Source organism: Camelina sativa, chromosome 10 (genome assembly GCF_000633955.1).
Source record: "Camelina sativa cultivar DH55 chromosome 10, Cs, whole genome shotgun sequence".
Taxonomy (NCBI): Eukaryota; Viridiplantae; Streptophyta; class Magnoliopsida; order Brassicales; family Brassicaceae; genus Camelina; species Camelina sativa.
Window position 1 is genome coordinate 10,126,232 of NC_025694.1, and position 16,655 is coordinate 10,142,886.

Below are 16,655 nucleotides of genomic sequence, written 5' to 3' on the forward strand. Positions count from 1 at the left end.
TGCAAACTCAAACCGACATATAATTTTGTTTAATTTTGAAAACTAAACTCTAACCACTTTTTTGTAAATCCAAACCGACATGTGATTTCGTTTAATTGTAAAATTTAAACTCTAATCATTATTTTATAAACCTAAACCAACATAATTCCTTAATGAAATATCTACAGAAATAGTTTCCTTAATTTGTTTTGTATTTTTATTTTTATTTTGATTTATTTTATAAATATCACATGACATGACAATTTATTGTATTTTGATTGGTTAATTAAGAAGGGGTGAATAAGATTGGTTCATCCCTAAAAAATTGTATTTTAATTTGGGTTTATAAAAAAAGTGATTTGGGTTTAGATGTTATAATATAAAACTATAATATACTGTTTAAAACTAATAATTATAAAATTAATTGATATACAAAATTTCTTTCCTTAATCAATAATTTGTTTTCTTAACTAAGATGGACTGAATAAGAGTTGTTCACTGTCGACCCAAGAATTTATCCACACGCCTATGAATGAATCAATTTAACAATTAATTATTAAAAAGTTTAATATTTTCGTCTTACGAGACTACGAGATTCTGTTTTACAAGGTTTTTTTCTTTGACAACTTAAAATGTATATAACTCCACCAAAGTGGCAAATCGGAAGAAGTCTCACAGTTTTGTTACCGCCCAAAACAACACCATAAAAACTGAGGAATAGTTGAATGAAACAGAAAAAATGTATTTAGCTTTTTTTTTCGACTGAATGATTCCGATTATATTGATCTTCAAAGTTTTACACAAAAACAAAAAGGAACCAGAACAATCACATACAAGGAGCCAAAAACAACTAAAGGGTAGCCTTGAGCTACATATGATTGTAATCGTTCATCCCTTGTGACGCTCTTTGCAATCAAGAAAGCTCCAAGATTAGCCTTTCTTTGTTCTAGGACAACTTTCCAATCAGCACAGAGCGATAAAGCCTCAAGCAACTTGCTTGAGGAAAACTTATAGTTTGGCAACGCCTGAGGTCTGTTTATCGCTCCAACCAATTCTTGTTGTTCCAACGCAAACACTACTCTAGGGATATCTAAGCTTTTCATGTTCTCCATAGCCCACAAACAACTCTGATACCCCGCTTCCTCTTTACTGACAATCAAACCAAAGGAAATTCTACTATGAAGCAGAACCCTTCCTACTGAATTCCTCAAAACCCAGGCCGCACCTCCTGTAGCTTTATCTTTGTCCCATGAAGCAGCTACATTACACTTTAACCACGACCTACTTGGAGGTTTCCACTTCTGAGATCTTCCCTGATCCACTTTCACATCATGCCTTTCTTCATTCAAAGCAAGTTCTTGAGCTAGAAACCATTCTTCCTTATCCTCCCTAATCTTGTTTACTAAATCCGAGATCAGAAAAACAGAGCCATCAAAGACCAAATGGTTCTTGTTTTTCCATAAAGACCACAAAATCCAAGGAAGACATCTTCTTGTCGTCAGGGGGACTTTAACTTCCTTTGCAATGGTCAGGACTAAGTGGAGGTTCTGGTAAAGGAGTTTAGATCAAAACCGTTCTCTGGTAACGTAAAACCTGCAACCGCCCAAACCTGTCTCGCAAAAGGACACTGAAACAACAAGTGGTTAATAGATTCACCTTCGAAGCCACAAGTTGCACAACGAGGATCTAAATGCATCCCTTTGGAGTTAAGTCTTTCAGCAACAACTAAAGCTCCACTAGCCGCCTTCCAAATGAAAATTTTAATCTTGGAAGGGGCAAAAAGTTTCCAGATCTGATCTTAAATCCCATTTACTAAAGGAAGCATTGTGGCCAAAGTGATCTCCTCCTTTCTAAATAACCGACAGGCCAACCAGTAACCTGACCGTACATTATACTCTCCACTCTTGTTATATTTCCAAATCATGAATTCGGGAGAAGACATCACTGGTTTGGAATTTGTGATTAAAGCCACATCTCTTGAATAAAACAACTCCTGTAAAACAATCGGGTTCCAATATCTAGTTCTCTGATCAATCAGATCGTTAACTGAAAGCTCCAAATCTACCAGGATATTTTTCATGAGAGGCGGTCTCATCCTATCATCCTCCAGCCAAGGAGTGGACCAAACTTTTATAGAGACTCCATCTCCCACTCGTTGTTTTAGACCCTTTCCAGTAAATCTCTACCATGGAGGAGGCTTCTCCAGGCAAATGATGGCCTACTTCCACAAACAGCCAATAGAAAGGTAGTGTCATTGAAGTACCTACTCTTCATGAAGCGGGAAAACAAACCTTGGGGAACTTGCAAGATTCTCCAAGCTTGCTTTGCCAATAAAGCTTGATTGAAAAGCTCGATATCTTTGAATCCCAAACCACCTTGATCCCTCGCCAGACAGAGTCTATCCCATGAAATCCAATGAATTTTCCTATGGTTTTCCACTGCACTCCACTAGAAGGCTGCCATTGCACTCGTTAAGGATTCACACGTTGATTTTGGTAACTTAAAGCAGGACATGGCAAACACTGGCATTGCGATAGCTACACTTTTCAACAAGATCTCCTTCCCACCCGACGATAGAGATCTTGCAAACCAACCTGATAACTTATTCTTAAGCCTTTCATGGATATACTCTAGCATGTCTTTCTTTGATCCACTGAAACATTCAGGCAATCTCAAATAAGTGCCCGCGCCTCCTTCATTGTCGATCCCGAGGATTTATTTTAACCTCTCCTTAACACCATCTATCACTTTAACCCCAAAGGTGACTGAAGACTTTTCTAAATTTGTTGTCTGTCATGTCGCATCACCATATATCTTTATGATATCTTTTATAACCTCACATTGTGAATCTTCTGCCTTGCATATGAATAGAGTATCATCCGCAAGCAACATATGGTGAATTGAAGGACCATCATCCGCAAAGCTGGCCCCATTCAATGAACCTTGTTGTTCAGCTTTGTTGAGGAGATGGGTAAGTCCTTCAGTGCACAAGACAAATAAGAAAGGTGAAAGGGGATCACCTTGTCTCAACCCTCTTTGTGGAACCACCAGCCCATGCGCCTGACCATTTATCAACACCGTGAAGGTAGCTGATGTTATACATTTCATCACAAGATCAACCCAATATGCATGAAAACCTAGAGCAATGAGCAGAGACTGCAGGTAACTCCATTCTACTCTGTCAAAGGCTTTTTGACATGTCCGTCTTCATAGCCATGAACTCCTTTGACGTTCTCTCGTGAGTTCGAAGGCTATGGACCACTTCATGAGCGATAAGGATATTATCCGAGATCAGCCTATCCTCCACAAAAGCCGACTGATTTTGGGAAACCAACTCCGACAGAAGAGGTTGAAGTCTTGACACCATAATATTGGAGTAACCTTATACAAGACCGAATATAGGCTGATCGGTCTCAAGTCTTTCATTAGAACTGAGCTCACCTTCTTAGGGATCAGATTTAACTGAGTAAAATTCCATTCTTCTGGGAATACACCCTCATCAAAGAACCTAAGAACTTCCACGGTAAGTTGATCTCCAACAATATCCCAATATTGCTGATAGAACAACCCTGTCATACCATCAGCCCCAGGAGCACTCTCTGCTTTAATGGAGAAAACCGCCAATTTTACCTCTTCTTTTGTTACCTTGGTCATTAGTTGGTCATTCATGTTCTCGGTGACCCTAGGTTGAAACCCTTCGAAGAGATTAGATTGATCTTTCGGGTAAGAAGAAGTACAGAGCTTGCAGAAATAAGAGGCTGCTACTTTCCTTTCGAAGCTTCTGACCGGTGGAGTACACCATTCTCATTCATTAGAGCATCCAACCCATTCTTTGATCGATCTGCTTTAACTGATGCATGGAAGAACTTGGTGTTCTTATCTCCAGAATTATGCCATTTTCTTCTACTCTTTTGTTTCCATAAACTCTCCTCTTCCCTATGCGCCATCACCATTTGTCTCTGGAGAATTGCCATTCTATTGAAAGAGGGAGCCATAGAAGCATGCTCGATTTCTATGTCCCTGTGAATGCAATTGATCTTTTCTTTTGCATTCATATCATTTATCCTTTTCCACTTACTCAACGCCCTTCTGCACCTTCGTAAACGTTCTGACAAAGAGTGACCAAAAGGGGAATTAGACGTGCCATGCTTGCTTAATCGTTTCAAACACCAAAGGTTGATTAAGCATTCTTTTGTCGAACCTGAAGGAACCTCTGTAAGTTTCTTGAGAAGAGAAGAGGTTAAGCAAGACTGGCCGATGGTCAGACCCTTTCTTCTCCAGAAACAACTGATAAGCCACATGAAAATTCTCAAACCAGGCTTTATTCCCAAAGCACCTATCTAACTTACACTGAATCCATAGGTCACCTCGTCTGCCACCCCATGTATAACTATTCCCAGAACTCTTATGTTCAAGCATCCCACAAGCCACCAGCATATTTGAGGGCATCAAAAGAACTTTCGATCCTCCGAGGACCTCCCAGCTTTTCTCCATTATGTAGGATCTCATTGAAGTCTCCTATCAAACACCAGTTATCCTTTCTCTGATTGCCAATTCAGGTGATTTGCTCCCAAACGAGATGTCTGAATTCACTTCTAGGATTACCATATATACACGAAACAAAAAACTTTCTGTTCCCAAACTCAACTCCGAGGTCAATAACATTCTTATCAGCATGTAGGAACTCCAAAGTGATGCTTTTCTTCCAAAAAACCGCCAAGCCACCACTTATGCCTATAGGATCCACCGTATAAACACGATCGTAGCCTAACCAAACTTGAATATCTACATGTACATTTCTTATGTTCATCGTTTCCATGAGAAACAAAATCTCAGGAAATGTTTTTTACGCATTTCCATGAGACGCTGAACTGTCAGATCTTGAAGCCGCCCCAATCCTTGACAGATACTGTCTCATTCCTTCCAGAACATCTGATGCTATTCTTGGCCTTCCTAGCAAAGGATGCAACCCAACCTGATCTTCCCTGAGAACACCATAAAGAGGATCATCTTCTTTAATCACCAAATCTTTTTTGGCGTTGTCCACCTTACGACCCAACTTCCTATCTAAGAGCTTATCTTCAAGGAGTTTAAGAATCAAAGGACAGTCCACATCCACATGAGTGAGTCTTTGGCAGTTGTAACACCTTTTCTGAACCCGTTCATAAAAGAAAAACACCTTAGTAGATAAACCCTTCGGCAGGTTGATTACCTTCGATCGTAGTAGCGGCTTCGAGACCACCTCTAGAACTTGCCCCACTAATTCACCAAGAAGAGTTATCGCTTCCTTAGTATAATAATTCATTGGGATGTTCTTGATCTGCACCCAGAGAGAGACAAACTGCAGAGAATCGGGTGGAGGATTAGCAGACCAACGTTCCATCACTAGACCCCATTGATCGTATGACTGAAAACCCTTTTCCAGAACCTCAATTAGGTCATACTCATGCTTAAAGATAAACTGAAAACGTTTCTTAGATAGAGCCACAGCCCGAACCCTACCTATCTTCTGCCACTTCCTTGGCATATTAAAAATCAACTGGACATGCTATGACTTTTTGGATTCAGAAGTCTACCAATTAAACTCAACACGTTTTGATCTCCTGAGCTGAACTGAGGCAGATACGACATCTCGAAAGGTATATCCTCTTCCGCTAGAGACATCGTTGTCATCGCCTTGTCCATGGCCGCCGACATACTGAGAAACCAGGCTTACTGATACACAGAAATTTACTTGCTGATTCAAAGACACCTACGCACAACTTCTTCAAACACACACTCGTAATTTCCAACCAAAGCTAACGAGAAAGCAAGAGGTCCAGAAAATCGATCTCAAAAATTAAGAACTGATAAGAACAAACCCTGGCCTCCACGATATGTTACCCAAATACCGATCTTTAAACGTGAAAACGGTGAGTTTCGAACAAAGAGAAAAGTGTTTTTCCAGCCAATTCTCTATTTTCTATAGAAAGAAAGACTCTATTAGAAAAAGAGGATACTAAGCCCAAAAGAGGGTACTAAGCCAATTGTCTTTTTAGCCATTAAACAGCTTTTTATTTACTATTTATAAATTATAATTTGTAGTACGAATAGTTGTTGAGATGAAAAAAAATAGAAAGCAATCGTCACAAAACTAATTACTGACTGATTTTACATTTTTCGAAAAGTTTTACTAGTAAGCTAACTCAGGCAAGTTAATCGAATAAATAGAATAATATGATTTATGTTTCTATTGGTGGATTTTGGAATAGGAATACCATCAAAAGAAAAAGGAAAGAAACAATGACTTGGGGAAATAAGTGATGTACGTACGTCGAACCAGTTTTAAGATTCTGACTACACACGAAAAGACTGTGGTAATGATTTCATTGGAGCGAACAAAGTTAACAGTTGCTATTCCCAAAACATTATATAAATAAAATAGGAAGCAAGGTGTTGATACAATAAGAAGCAATCATTAATTTGTTAAAAGACTTGAGAGTCAAGATATATATGTCTATAAGTCGTAGCGATCCTCTTGTGGTGGGAAGAGTTGTTGGAGATGTTCTTGATCCTTTCACCAGGTTGGTCTCTCTTAGGGTCACTTATGGCCATAGAGAGGTTACGAATGGCTTGGATCTAAGGCCTTCTCAAGTTCTCAACAAACCAATGGTGGAGGTTGGAGGAGATGACCTCAGAAATTTCTATACTTTGGTTCTCTTCTCTCTTTCCTGCTGTTTTCTTCATTGCTTCATTCTTCCCTGCGCTCACTCTTTTGTTTTCTTAAGCTTCATAGTCGAATAAACCTTAATTACATAGTCAAATCAAATATTTATATTTTCAGTTTTCTCCATAAGTAGTTTTTGATAATTCTTTTCTTTCAAAAGTACCATGATGTCCAAAAAGATAATATTTTAAGTCATTATTTTTAACGACTCGACTTTTGAATCTGGATAATCAAACGAGTACTCTAGATACTCTTTTATATGTATAGGTGTGAAATTGTAACTAATACATTTATTCTAATTTAAGCTTCTTTCTAATTCGTCTTTATTTCCCCTTATAGTAGTTTTAGTTATTTCTATGTTATCGAGTTCAAAAAAAAAGGACAGAACTCGTGAGTTCTTGATTGTTTTGATATTTTCATAACCGATCTTCTTATACGGTTTTTGACTGACTGGTTTTAATGAAGGTTATGGTGGATCCAGATGTGCCGAGTCCAAGCAACCTACACCTCCGAGAATATCTGCATTGGTTTGTATAAAACTCTCTTCATGTCATTTTATAACTTAATTAACTTTACACCTCACACTTCTTGTTCGAATATAAAATAGTAGAATATAACCATGATAAACAAAAAATATATATATGGCAAAATTTAGAGATCCAATACATTTCTAAGGTGGCACATAAAACACGATATTTTTACATATTTGCTAATAATAGTAGGGAACATATAGTATAAAAACTTTAAGAGAGCAACAACTTGTCACTTTAAACGTTTTTTACCTCTATGATGTAAGGAAGAAAAAAAACGGCTTAATATACTTCAAATGACTTAAATATTCTATGCAAATACAGACGTGACTTGTCAGAGTTAAAATTTCTGTTTTGAAGTGTCATGTTATATCATAGCTACCACACAACAAAACGTCTATTCTTTCTATTTCTATATGCTTTTGATGCGTGCTTGCTTTGTTAGGTAGCACTTTAGTTCACTATGTATGATCTGTATATCTTAAACTTAAATGGGTACTCTCGATGCAGGTTGGTGACTGATATACCTGCCACAACTGGAACCGCCTTTGGTAAGTTTAATAATTCACTCAATAGTCATAGACCATCAAAAAAGCTTTAGTCCGATAGATCTATAGTCATAGACCATCAAAGAAGCGGCACATCTGATGCTATTCTTGGCCTTTCTAGCAAAGGATGCAACCCAACCTGATCTTCCCTGAGAACACCATAAAGAGGATCATCTTCTTTAATCACCAAATCTTTTTTGGCGTTGTCCACCTTACGACCCAACTTCCTATCTAAGAGCTTATCCTCAAGGAGTTTAAGAATCAAAGGACAGTCCACATCCACATGAGTGAGTCTTTGGCAGTTGTAACAAAAATATATTTATGATAATTTTTATGATAATTAAATATATATTTAAATATATTTATGATAATTTTTTACAATGTGGCAAAGTTTTAATAAAACACATAAAATCATTTATGTCAATATTTGGAGAATAAAATAAAAAAAATTAGATAACATAGAAAAAGTAACTCAAAAATGTTACATTTGGCAAAAGGATTAAAATGGCAAGTAAAATAAGACTAGTATTTTGTTGTTCTAATTGGTTTATTTCGGTTTAGTATTTTGTATTTCTCGCTGAATTAGATCGTTTTTCAAACTTTTAATAAAACATTTTAGAAGAATAGATTAGTGTTAAGACACGGCTAAGTACCATTTGCGTGGGCGTTGATGACTAAAGGAGACACCTTTTCTCCACTGTCTCTATCTCCCATAGATCAACTTCACTTCCTCCTAGAATGTGATTAGGGTTTCTCACCATAAGCTCAAAGATTAAGGATTTCGTCACTTACTCAATTTCAGAGAAGACAATTAGCAATGAATATTTTCAAGAAGAAGACCACTCCCAAAGGTAAAAAGCTTTGATTTTTTTTTTTTTTTTGGATTTTCGTATCTTGATGGTAACTAATTTGATTTGCCGGCAATAGACTCTGAGTAACTGGGTTTAGGGTTCTAGAAAAACTCTGCAAAAAAAAAAAAATGTAACCTTTAAATCTGTTTGTGCTTCAACCTGACGTTGTGGAGTGACGAATCTGCTGAGTCCTTAATCTGATAGTGTTGTGTGAATATTCTTCTGCGATTCATACTTGTTTCAGTGCATCGTTTTTTTTTTGTTTGTGTGTGGTTTCTCTCAAGTTATGAAGTGTTGTTTCTCTTTACTTGCTTTTTTCTGTTTTGATTGATGTTTCTTGTACAGATGCTCTCCGTACCAGCAAGAAAGAAATGGCTGTGGCTACACGAGGTATGTGTTTATTTTGTCTGTTGAAAAGCTACTTCTATAAGCAGAATCGTGTATTCAAATGGAAGTCTTAGAGCTGTAATAGGTTTATCCTACCATCATTTCACTGAAGTTGCAAAAAGCTGTTTTCGCTTGTTCCCTGGAATCTTAGTGGATCCGTTAGATCAGATTTAGAAAGAGGCAAGAATCACTTCTTACTGGTTTGTTTTTCCTGTGGTTTGATCACAGTGATTGCATCATGCTATGCTAACTAAGTTATAATCAATATTTGTGTTTGTATCTTTGGATTACTTTATAAATTTGTACCACTCTCTCTGAACAAGAGTTATTTATTCATCTAACTGTGCAAATGTCAAGCACTTAGCTACGTTTATCAATGTGTAATTGCAGGAATCGAACGCGAGATTACATCTCTTCAATTGGAGGTACATATCATCTACCAACTTTTCTTCTTCTATTGAGTTTATCCACTAACGATGCTTTTAGATTAGTTTGTTCTGACGGTTTTACTGAATATGGCAATTAGGAGAAGAGGCTTGTGGCAGAAATCAAGAAAACAGCTAAAACTGGAAATGAGGTAAAGCCTTTCTAGTGGGGAAAAAACTAAATTCTCTTCCTTATCTTGTGAAAAACTTTGACTCCTTATGGAAACTATTGTTTGGGTAGTAATTGGTTCAGTGTGCAGATGACTGAATCACTATTTCACAGTATCTTTTGTACTGTTTACTAGCTTGTTGGTTCATTTCTGTCTATATAAACCCCTCCAGACTCTTCTCTTCTACATTAATAAGCTTGTTTTGGTTAAAACATTGTCTTAGGCAGCCACCAAGATCTTAGCGAGACAGCTTGTTCGATTGAGGCAACAGATCACCAATTTGCAGGGAAGCCGTGCTCAAATCCGGGGTGTAACCACTCATACACAGGTTAGGTTACTTAAATCTCTCCACCCATTCCTTGCCACATGCTTTGATACAATAATCAACTTCGTGAATGTTTCCTTGATGGCTGGACAATTATAAAATATAGGCTTTGTATGCAAGCACCTCTATTTCATCTGGAATGAAAGGTGCAACCACAGCTATGGTTGCAATGAACAAGGTGATATTCCCACTTTGTTTCATTTTGCTACTTTGATGGGGTTCTTTCACTTCCCTGCTAACAAAGTTTACTCTCTTGTTTCTCACACTTACAGCAAATGGCACCGACAAAACAAGCTAAAGTTATCAAGGACTTTCAGAAACAATCTGCACAATTGGACATGACGGTAAACAAAATCACAATTTATCTTTAAGAGCATGCTTTTAAGCGCAGTTTTATCACAAAGATTGGCTGAGTAATAATTGTTTTGGATATTGCAGATTGAGATGATGTCAGAGGCAATTGATGAAACTCTTGACAAAGATGAAGCTGAAGAGGAAACAGAAGATCTCACTAACCAGGTTGGTTACTGCAATTTAAATCACAAGAATAATACTTAACCTCTTGAGAAATTTCTCCAAGCTTCCTCTATTTACTCATTCACATGTATCGACGTCCTTGTAGGTTCTTGATGAGATTGGTGTTGGTGTTGCATCTCAGGTCAGGGTTCTCAACAATTTAAACCTTGAAAGGAAGTATTTGTTTGTCGCTCTCTTGGGGTGACTTTATAGAACTAAAGTTTGCTTCATACTTTTTGTCTAAACAGTTATCTTCAGCTCCCAAGGGCAGGATTGCAACGAAAACTGCTGCTCCCGCTCCGACCACTACTGACAACAATAATGAGTATGAAGATACATTTGGGTTCTCATCATTTACTGTGATCTATGAAGACTATTTTGGATAATACATTCATTTCATACATTTTAACTTACAGTTCGGAGTCTACTGAAATGGAGGAACTAGAGAGAAGATTGGCTTCACTACGACGAATCTAAAATATGATTCTTTTCCACGAGAAAGCAGCTTCTTCATATTCTTGTATAAATCTACTAATGTCACAAACTAGGTCTCATGTTTAAATCAAACACTTAAAATATATAAGATCGTCAACGACGTTAAGGTGTTTTTTTCTCAGTCTTAGGTGCGTCTTAGAACTGTTTTTTTCTCTATCCTCATGGGTCTTCATCAGAAGACTAAGAAAGGGATTATAAGATATGAAGAAGACCAAGTTGGAGGATGATGACACATGAGATCCCTCATGTCCACCCCATTACTTATCATGACACCTTGTAATAAGAATCTTACATTAAGAAAAACACATTAGACTAAACCTATCTCTAAACAGTGCCTTACCCTCTCAATAAACAACACAGAGTAAAGCAGGCTTTTTCACATTTGGGGTTTGTTTTCTTTCTGCTTCGTCTTGTTCATCGATGCAACAGTCTTGTCCTTGCTTCTAACACGAATCCTTCCCAAGTGCTGGTTACTGTTCCAAACTTATACATATATGCCAAATTCAAAACATGATTGTGTTAGTGAGGAGTTATCAAACAAATGGTGAGATTGACACAGGCCCATCTTTACAGTGGCAGAGGTGGTGGTCGCATTCCATAAGCTCTCTCTGTCCTCTTCTGGATTATCTCTTTCACATTTCAACTTCCCTCTTTTAGTTTTTTTTGTGTAATTTTCATATCCTGCAACTTCCAGTGATAAGACATTTTTTTTTGTAATTTACAAGGTCTGCAAGAGATGTAATCTTTCCATTGCTTGAAGTTTGAACAATGTTTTCAAACTAAGTGGTTGGTACAATCGAAGTCATAAAACAATTAACTTTGGAGTAATGTAAAATTCACATGACAGTTATGACCTAAGAATGAACCATTGATCTTCGGATCGGACCCAAATCAAATGCAAGAATTATATAGAGGGTCAAAGAAATCAAGAAATATATGACATTTTGATTTCGAGTTCTTAAAGAAGAAAATGGCACAAAAAGAAAATTAAAAAACGAGTTCGAGAATCAAGAGGGAAACAAAAAGAAAGCAAGTAGATGCTCACTATGTGAAGCTCTCCAAAACCCCCATTTCATAAATCATTCGATGATAGCCTGAATAACTCCCGCACCAACAGTCTTACCTCCTTCTCTGATAGCAAACCTCATACCTTGTTCACAAGCAACCGGCACAATAAGCTCAACAACAATCTTGACTCGATCACCGGGCATAACCATCTTCGACTCCTCGTCTTTGTCGTTCATAATCTTTGTCACTTTACCCGTAACATCAGTCGTCCTCATGTAGAACTGAGGCCTGTAACCTGCAAAGAATGGAGAATGCCTTCCACCTTCTTCTTTCTTCAACACATACACAATAGCTTCAAACTTGGTATGTGGAGTAATGGATCCAGGCTTAGCTAAAACCATACCTCTCTGAATATCAGCCTTTTGAATACCCCTAAGCAACAACCCTACATTGTCACCAGCTAAAGCCTCATCAAGAATCTTCTGAAACATCTCAACCCCAGTGACAGTGTAGTTCCTAGTTTCCCTCAAACCCACTAAATCTACAGTCTCTCCTACCTTAACCGTACCTCTCTCAACACGCCCTGTAGCTACAGTACCACGTCCGGTGATAGAGAACACATCTTCAACAGCTAACAAGAAAGGCAACTCAGTTTGTCTCTGAGGGATTGGGATGTAACTATCAACAGAATCCATAAGTTCGTAAATCTTATCAACCCATTTGTTATCACCTCTCTTCACATTAGGATTCTCAGTGAGTGTCTCTACAGCTAAAAGAGCAGAACCAGATATAATCGGAATATCATCACCGTTAAACTCATAAGACGAGAGAAGCTCACGAACCTCAAGCTCAACGAGCTCTAGCAACTCTGCATCATCTACTTGATCCTCTTTGTTAAGGAACACAACCATATCAGGAACACCAACCTGCTTAGCCAAAAGGATATGCTCTTTAGTCTGAGGCATAGGACCATCAGCGCCGGAGACAACGAGGATAGCTCCGTCCATCTGAGCAGCTCCGGTAATCATATTCTTGACGTAATCAGCGTGACCAGGACAATCAACGTGAGCGTAGTGACGGTTCTCAGTCTCGTACTCCACCGTAGCGGTGTTGATTGTGATACCACGAGCTCTCTCCTCCGGCGCGGCGTCAATCTCGTCGTACTTCTTCGCGACGCTGTTTCCCATGGAAGCGAGAGCCATGGTGAGAGCTGCGGTTAAAGTAGTCTTACCATGGTCAACGTGACCAATGGTACCGATGTTGACATGAGGCTTCTTCCTCTCGAACTTGCCACGAGCAGCACGGACGGTGAAGGAACGACGAGTGGATTGAGAAGGGGAGGGAGTAGTAGTAGTGGTCAAGGAGTAAGAAGGGAGGAAAGAGGAAGAGAGGGTTAGGGTTTTGAGTTTACCAGAGGTGGAAATGGCGGAAACAGGTGCGGGGTAAAGAGAAGGAGAAGGAGAAGAGTAGGAACAGAGGAGTCTAGAGGAAGAAGAAGAGCAAGCGGCTGGAGCCGATATCGCCATGGAAGACGGAATTGGAGGAGAAATCGAGAATCCTAGGGTTTGATTGGGGGAGAAGAAGAAGATTGGGGGATAGAGTGAGGTTTGTAATAGTACTGTGTTGTGTTATCTCTTTGGAAGAAGAAAAAATAAATAAATATACAAAAATAAGAAAATAATGAAGGGCTCATATTTAATCCTATCCGCTGCAACATCTTTGTCCTCAAGTTTACCCCACTACAAATCGTGACGTTTTTCATATTCCCACGTCGCAAATCGTACCGTTTTTTATAGTCATAAACGACAAGACAAACCAACCAGTGTCATTAGGAAAGCAACAAGCTAGCTACATGTGTTATCCAATCTAAAGCCTGAAGAGATTTTTATGGACTTTGGGGACTAAACGGCAAGTAAGTGAAACTCGAGTTTGGTCTCTGTGAAGAATCTTGTCAGCATCTTTTCTTGAATTAGAGTAAGCCAAAGCTTCAGCTTCATTAACGACCTGAACATAGATAGACACCATAATATAATCACTCTCCTTTTATATTTTACATTTTGTAGATATGAAAAAGAGAAGAGCTGTGTGTTGCACCTGGTTGTAGCAGTGTGTTGGACTATCACTGATGCCGTGGAGGAAATCTGAAAGATACATACTCTTGAGAAAGATACATATATATATATATATACATACTCTTGAGCATCTAGAATTTAGATAAATCAAGGATTGGACTTTTTTTTGTTGGTCTCATTCTTACGTACATTCTTGTGGAACAAGACCCTTTTCATGAACCATACCACCTGAAGAACAAACCAAAGGTCAAGACTTTATGTTTCTTCAACAATTACCCAATGAAAAACTAAAGAATGAGAAAGTGTACCCCAATTCTGTAATCTTCTGTTCTTTAATGTCTTCCACTTGGAACCAGATGCTCCATATATCTTACCGGACAGCAAAAAGGTTTAATACAGTAACTTAAAAAAGAGGAACAAAATCAAGATTTTAAGGAGAGGAGAGTTTTACATGATTTAGGAGCTGAGTTTGCTGTTCGTCAGTTATGAAACCGGGAATGCAGAATACTGTAGGAGTAAGACCTACCCTGAAGTTATCTAACTCCATGGCTGTCATCAAGAACCAAAACAACTTGATTTTAGTTTTCAGAGCTTAACCACTAAATTAGAACAGTTGTTACTGAATCAGAACTATGATTGGAGTCTATTCAGCTAATTTACTCGCAACGATTCGTCTGTCTTGTTTTACTTTAACATCTCAAATGTTAAAAAAGAGAGTGGCGAAAAAAGGGATTAAATGAAACTAACCAGGAATTGCAATAAGAAGCAGAGCTATCGACAAAACCCTAAACGAGAATCGTTTGATTTCACTTTTAGACTTAAGAGTTGAGAGGAAGAATCTGAGATCAATTGGCTGATGAGAAGCAGGAATAAAACCAGGTTTTCTCCCGCTTGATTAAAAGGTTCTATTAGGCTTTTATAAGACCCAAACAATCTCTATTGGGCCTTCAATTTATATTTGGTAATGTTTACTGAATTTTTTTATTTTCTATGTTCCGTTCGCCTCCACTGTCGTCGTCTGTGTAACGCTCGCTATTCTACTGTCATTTTAGAAGGTTCATGATTGTGTTTGAACCTTTTGTCTGCTACGATAAACGACAAGTATAAAATATTAAAATGACCTTTAATAAAATTGGTGTAACTGACGAAATTTTCAGCAAGTTACTATTAGTGCTCAATGCTCATGAAAATTAACAATCAACCTTAACTCTATGAGGTTACTAGTTTGAACAATTTGCTTTCAGTTCAGCCTTCTTCCCAATCAATATCGTCTTCTTCTTCTTCATCTTCTGCTTCCACATTCAAATCCACCTTGTCGTTTCCATTGGCTGCAAATTAAGTTACATGAAATGTAATAAACAAGGTGAGCATCATATTTTCCTTTAGATATCATGAGACCTAAACTCTGGCCCTCTACTACAGTGAAAAACTATGAGCATCTCTTAACAAGTAAGTTTTTGGAGCAAATTCCAACGCTCTGTTACGGTTTTATACTTCTAACTAACTAATGTGTTGTGTGATCCACTACTTGGCGAACTGTAAATGAAGTAATAGTAAACTCAAACTGACCTGCAACAGGAGCTTCTTCTTCCCACTCAACATCTTCTTCTTCCTCCTCTTCACGTTTGGATTTCATACCAACCTGACGATCTGGAGACGTAGTAGCCAATTGGATGTCAGTGTTTGATTCACCTGCGGATTCTTGCTGATTCAGGTTTTCAGCAAGCTCTTCTTGCTGCTTCAGTAAAGCGGCGTAGTAAGCTTTCACATACTCATCCTGAAGCAAAATGGAAATGAAATGTGTATCACGATTCTGGAAACACAATCCACAAGATGCTACTGTGGGATTCTAAATAAACACATAATTTATCTCCGAAAGCATGCCTTCACATCCTTATCACCATCGCCATTTCCCAAGACTGTTTTCTTGTCATCTGAAAGCTTTGCTGCTTCTCCATCAACCTCTGCTCCCTGTCTCGTCTCTCCTCTTTGTTCCTCGGTCAGCTTCATGCCTTGCTTGATCATCCATGGAGGTAAGACTTTCAGACTAGAATCTCCACCTTTAGATTTGACATCTTCTTTTTCTTCACCAAGGTTAACCTCAACCTACCCATGTAGAATTAAAGAAGTCAACAAACAGAAAATGCAGGGAAAACTTATCTTCCATTATAACATTGAAATTCTATAAACATTGAGAAGTAAAGATAACCTTCGTCTCTCCGAGAAATGGCATTGGTGTTGAACCATACCCACCCTGTGACCTCGAAGGATCATTAGGATCAAGAACACCATTTTCACGAGCAGCCTTGGCTGCACGAGCCTCCCATGCCGGAAAAGGTTCAAAGCCAGGAAACGGTAGGTCTTTTACTATATTTATTTGATCCATCAGAGGTTTCATTTCAACCTACATTTTATTTCCGATCGTGTCAACACACAAACTACATAACAAATGCCAGAACACGGGTAGACACCGATCAGGCTAAACTAATCACTAACAGCAAGGTATAAAATGACAAAACAGAAACAATCTTTTCCTAACTCAAAAACTTAAAAGTAAATTTGAGATGATGTCAAGAGTGAGCTAACATATCAGCATGACTAAAGTGCACCTCTCTATTCTTAAAAAAAAAAAAAAAAAAAAAT

General features: G+C 38.1%; 5 protein-coding genes across 5 annotated transcripts in view; 2 read left to right on the forward strand and 3 right to left on the reverse strand.

Moving 5' to 3' along the window:
* Positions 6,449-8,124, forward strand: LOC104718276 (protein TWIN SISTER of FT-like). The gene is made up of 3 exons (XM_010435986.2): positions 6,449-6,672; positions 7,151-7,212; positions 7,726-8,124. Exons 1-3 carry the CDS (start codon positions 6,472-6,474, stop codon positions 7,814-7,816), a joined length of 354 nt encoding a protein of 117 aa, XP_010434288.1. The 5' UTR covers positions 6,449-6,471; the 3' UTR covers positions 7,817-8,124.
* LOC104718277 (vacuolar protein sorting-associated protein 2 homolog 2-like) lies at positions 8,400-11,056 on the forward strand. Its single transcript, XM_010435987.2, has 11 exons — positions 8,400-8,614; positions 8,960-9,004; positions 9,392-9,426; positions 9,528-9,578; positions 9,820-9,924; positions 10,028-10,099; positions 10,194-10,265; positions 10,360-10,440; positions 10,544-10,579; positions 10,686-10,762; positions 10,854-11,056. Exons 1-11 carry the CDS (start codon positions 8,581-8,583, stop codon positions 10,912-10,914), a joined length of 669 nt encoding a protein of 222 aa, XP_010434289.1. The 5' UTR covers positions 8,400-8,580; the 3' UTR covers positions 10,915-11,056.
* On the reverse strand, positions 11,815-13,582 carry LOC104718278 (elongation factor Tu, chloroplastic-like). Its single transcript, XM_010435989.2, has one exon. It carries the CDS (start codon positions 13,464-13,466, stop codon positions 12,012-12,014), a length of 1,455 nt encoding a protein of 484 aa, XP_010434291.1. The 5' UTR covers positions 13,467-13,582; the 3' UTR covers positions 11,815-12,011.
* On the reverse strand, positions 13,611-14,882 carry LOC104718279. The gene is made up of 6 exons (XM_010435990.2): positions 14,760-14,882; positions 14,464-14,561; positions 14,321-14,381; positions 14,202-14,240; positions 14,035-14,081; positions 13,611-13,944 (listed from the first exon to the last, which is right to left on the reverse strand). The coding sequence occupies exons 2-6, from the start codon at positions 14,557-14,559 to the stop codon at positions 13,807-13,809; spliced, it is 381 nt and encodes a 126-aa protein (XP_010434292.1). The 5' UTR covers positions 14,560-14,561; positions 14,760-14,882; the 3' UTR covers positions 13,611-13,806.
* The window catches only part of LOC104718280 (general transcription factor IIE subunit 1-like), a 3,363-nt gene continuing 1,942 nt past the window's right edge, over positions 15,235-16,655 (reverse strand). The window contains exons 7-10 of the mRNA XM_010435991.2: positions 16,222-16,416; positions 15,897-16,118; positions 15,582-15,789; positions 15,235-15,340 (exon numbers count right to left, since the gene is read on the reverse strand). Coding sequence (XP_010434293.1) covers positions 15,258-15,340; positions 15,582-15,789; positions 15,897-16,118; positions 16,222-16,416 — 708 coding nt within the window. The 3' untranslated portion in view covers positions 15,235-15,257. The remainder of the gene's footprint in view (positions 15,341-15,581; positions 15,790-15,896; positions 16,119-16,221; positions 16,417-16,655) is intronic.

Excerpts from the sequence above, each read along its gene's own strand:
- LOC104718276 (XM_010435986.2), top strand. The coding sequence starts at position 6,472 with ATGTCTATAAGTCGTAGCGATCCTCTTGTGGTGGGAAGAGTTGTTGGA. Across the intron at positions 6,673-7,150 it reads TCAGAAATTTCTATACTTTG|GTTATGGTGGATCCAGATGT; the intron begins GTTCTCTTCTCT and ends GTTTTAATGAAG. Across the intron at positions 7,213-7,725 it reads CTCCGAGAATATCTGCATTG|GTTGGTGACTGATATACCTG; the intron begins GTTTGTATAAAA and ends CTCTCGATGCAG.
- LOC104718278 (XM_010435989.2), bottom strand. The coding sequence starts at position 13,466 with ATGGCGATATCGGCTCCAGCCGCTTGCTCTTCTTCTTCCTCTAGACTC.
- LOC104718279 (XM_010435990.2), bottom strand. The coding sequence starts at position 14,559 with ATGGAGTTAGATAACTTCAGGGTAGGTCTTACTCCTACAGTATTCTGC. Across the intron at positions 14,241-14,320 it reads CAGAAGATTACAGAATTGGG|GTGGTATGGTTCATGAAAAG; the intron begins GTACACTTTCTC and ends TTTGTTCTTCAG. Across the intron at positions 13,945-14,034 it reads CAACACACTGCTACAACCAG|GTCGTTAATGAAGCTGAAGC; the intron begins GTGCAACACACA and ends ATCTATGTTCAG.
- LOC104718277 (XM_010435987.2), top strand. The coding sequence starts at position 8,581 with ATGAATATTTTCAAGAAGAAGACCACTCCCAAAG. Across the intron at positions 9,005-9,391 it reads AATGGCTGTGGCTACACGAG|GAATCGAACGCGAGATTACA; the intron begins GTATGTGTTTAT and ends GTGTAATTGCAG. Across the intron at positions 10,763-10,853 it reads ACTACTGACAACAATAATGA|TTCGGAGTCTACTGAAATGG; the intron begins GTATGAAGATAC and ends TTTAACTTACAG.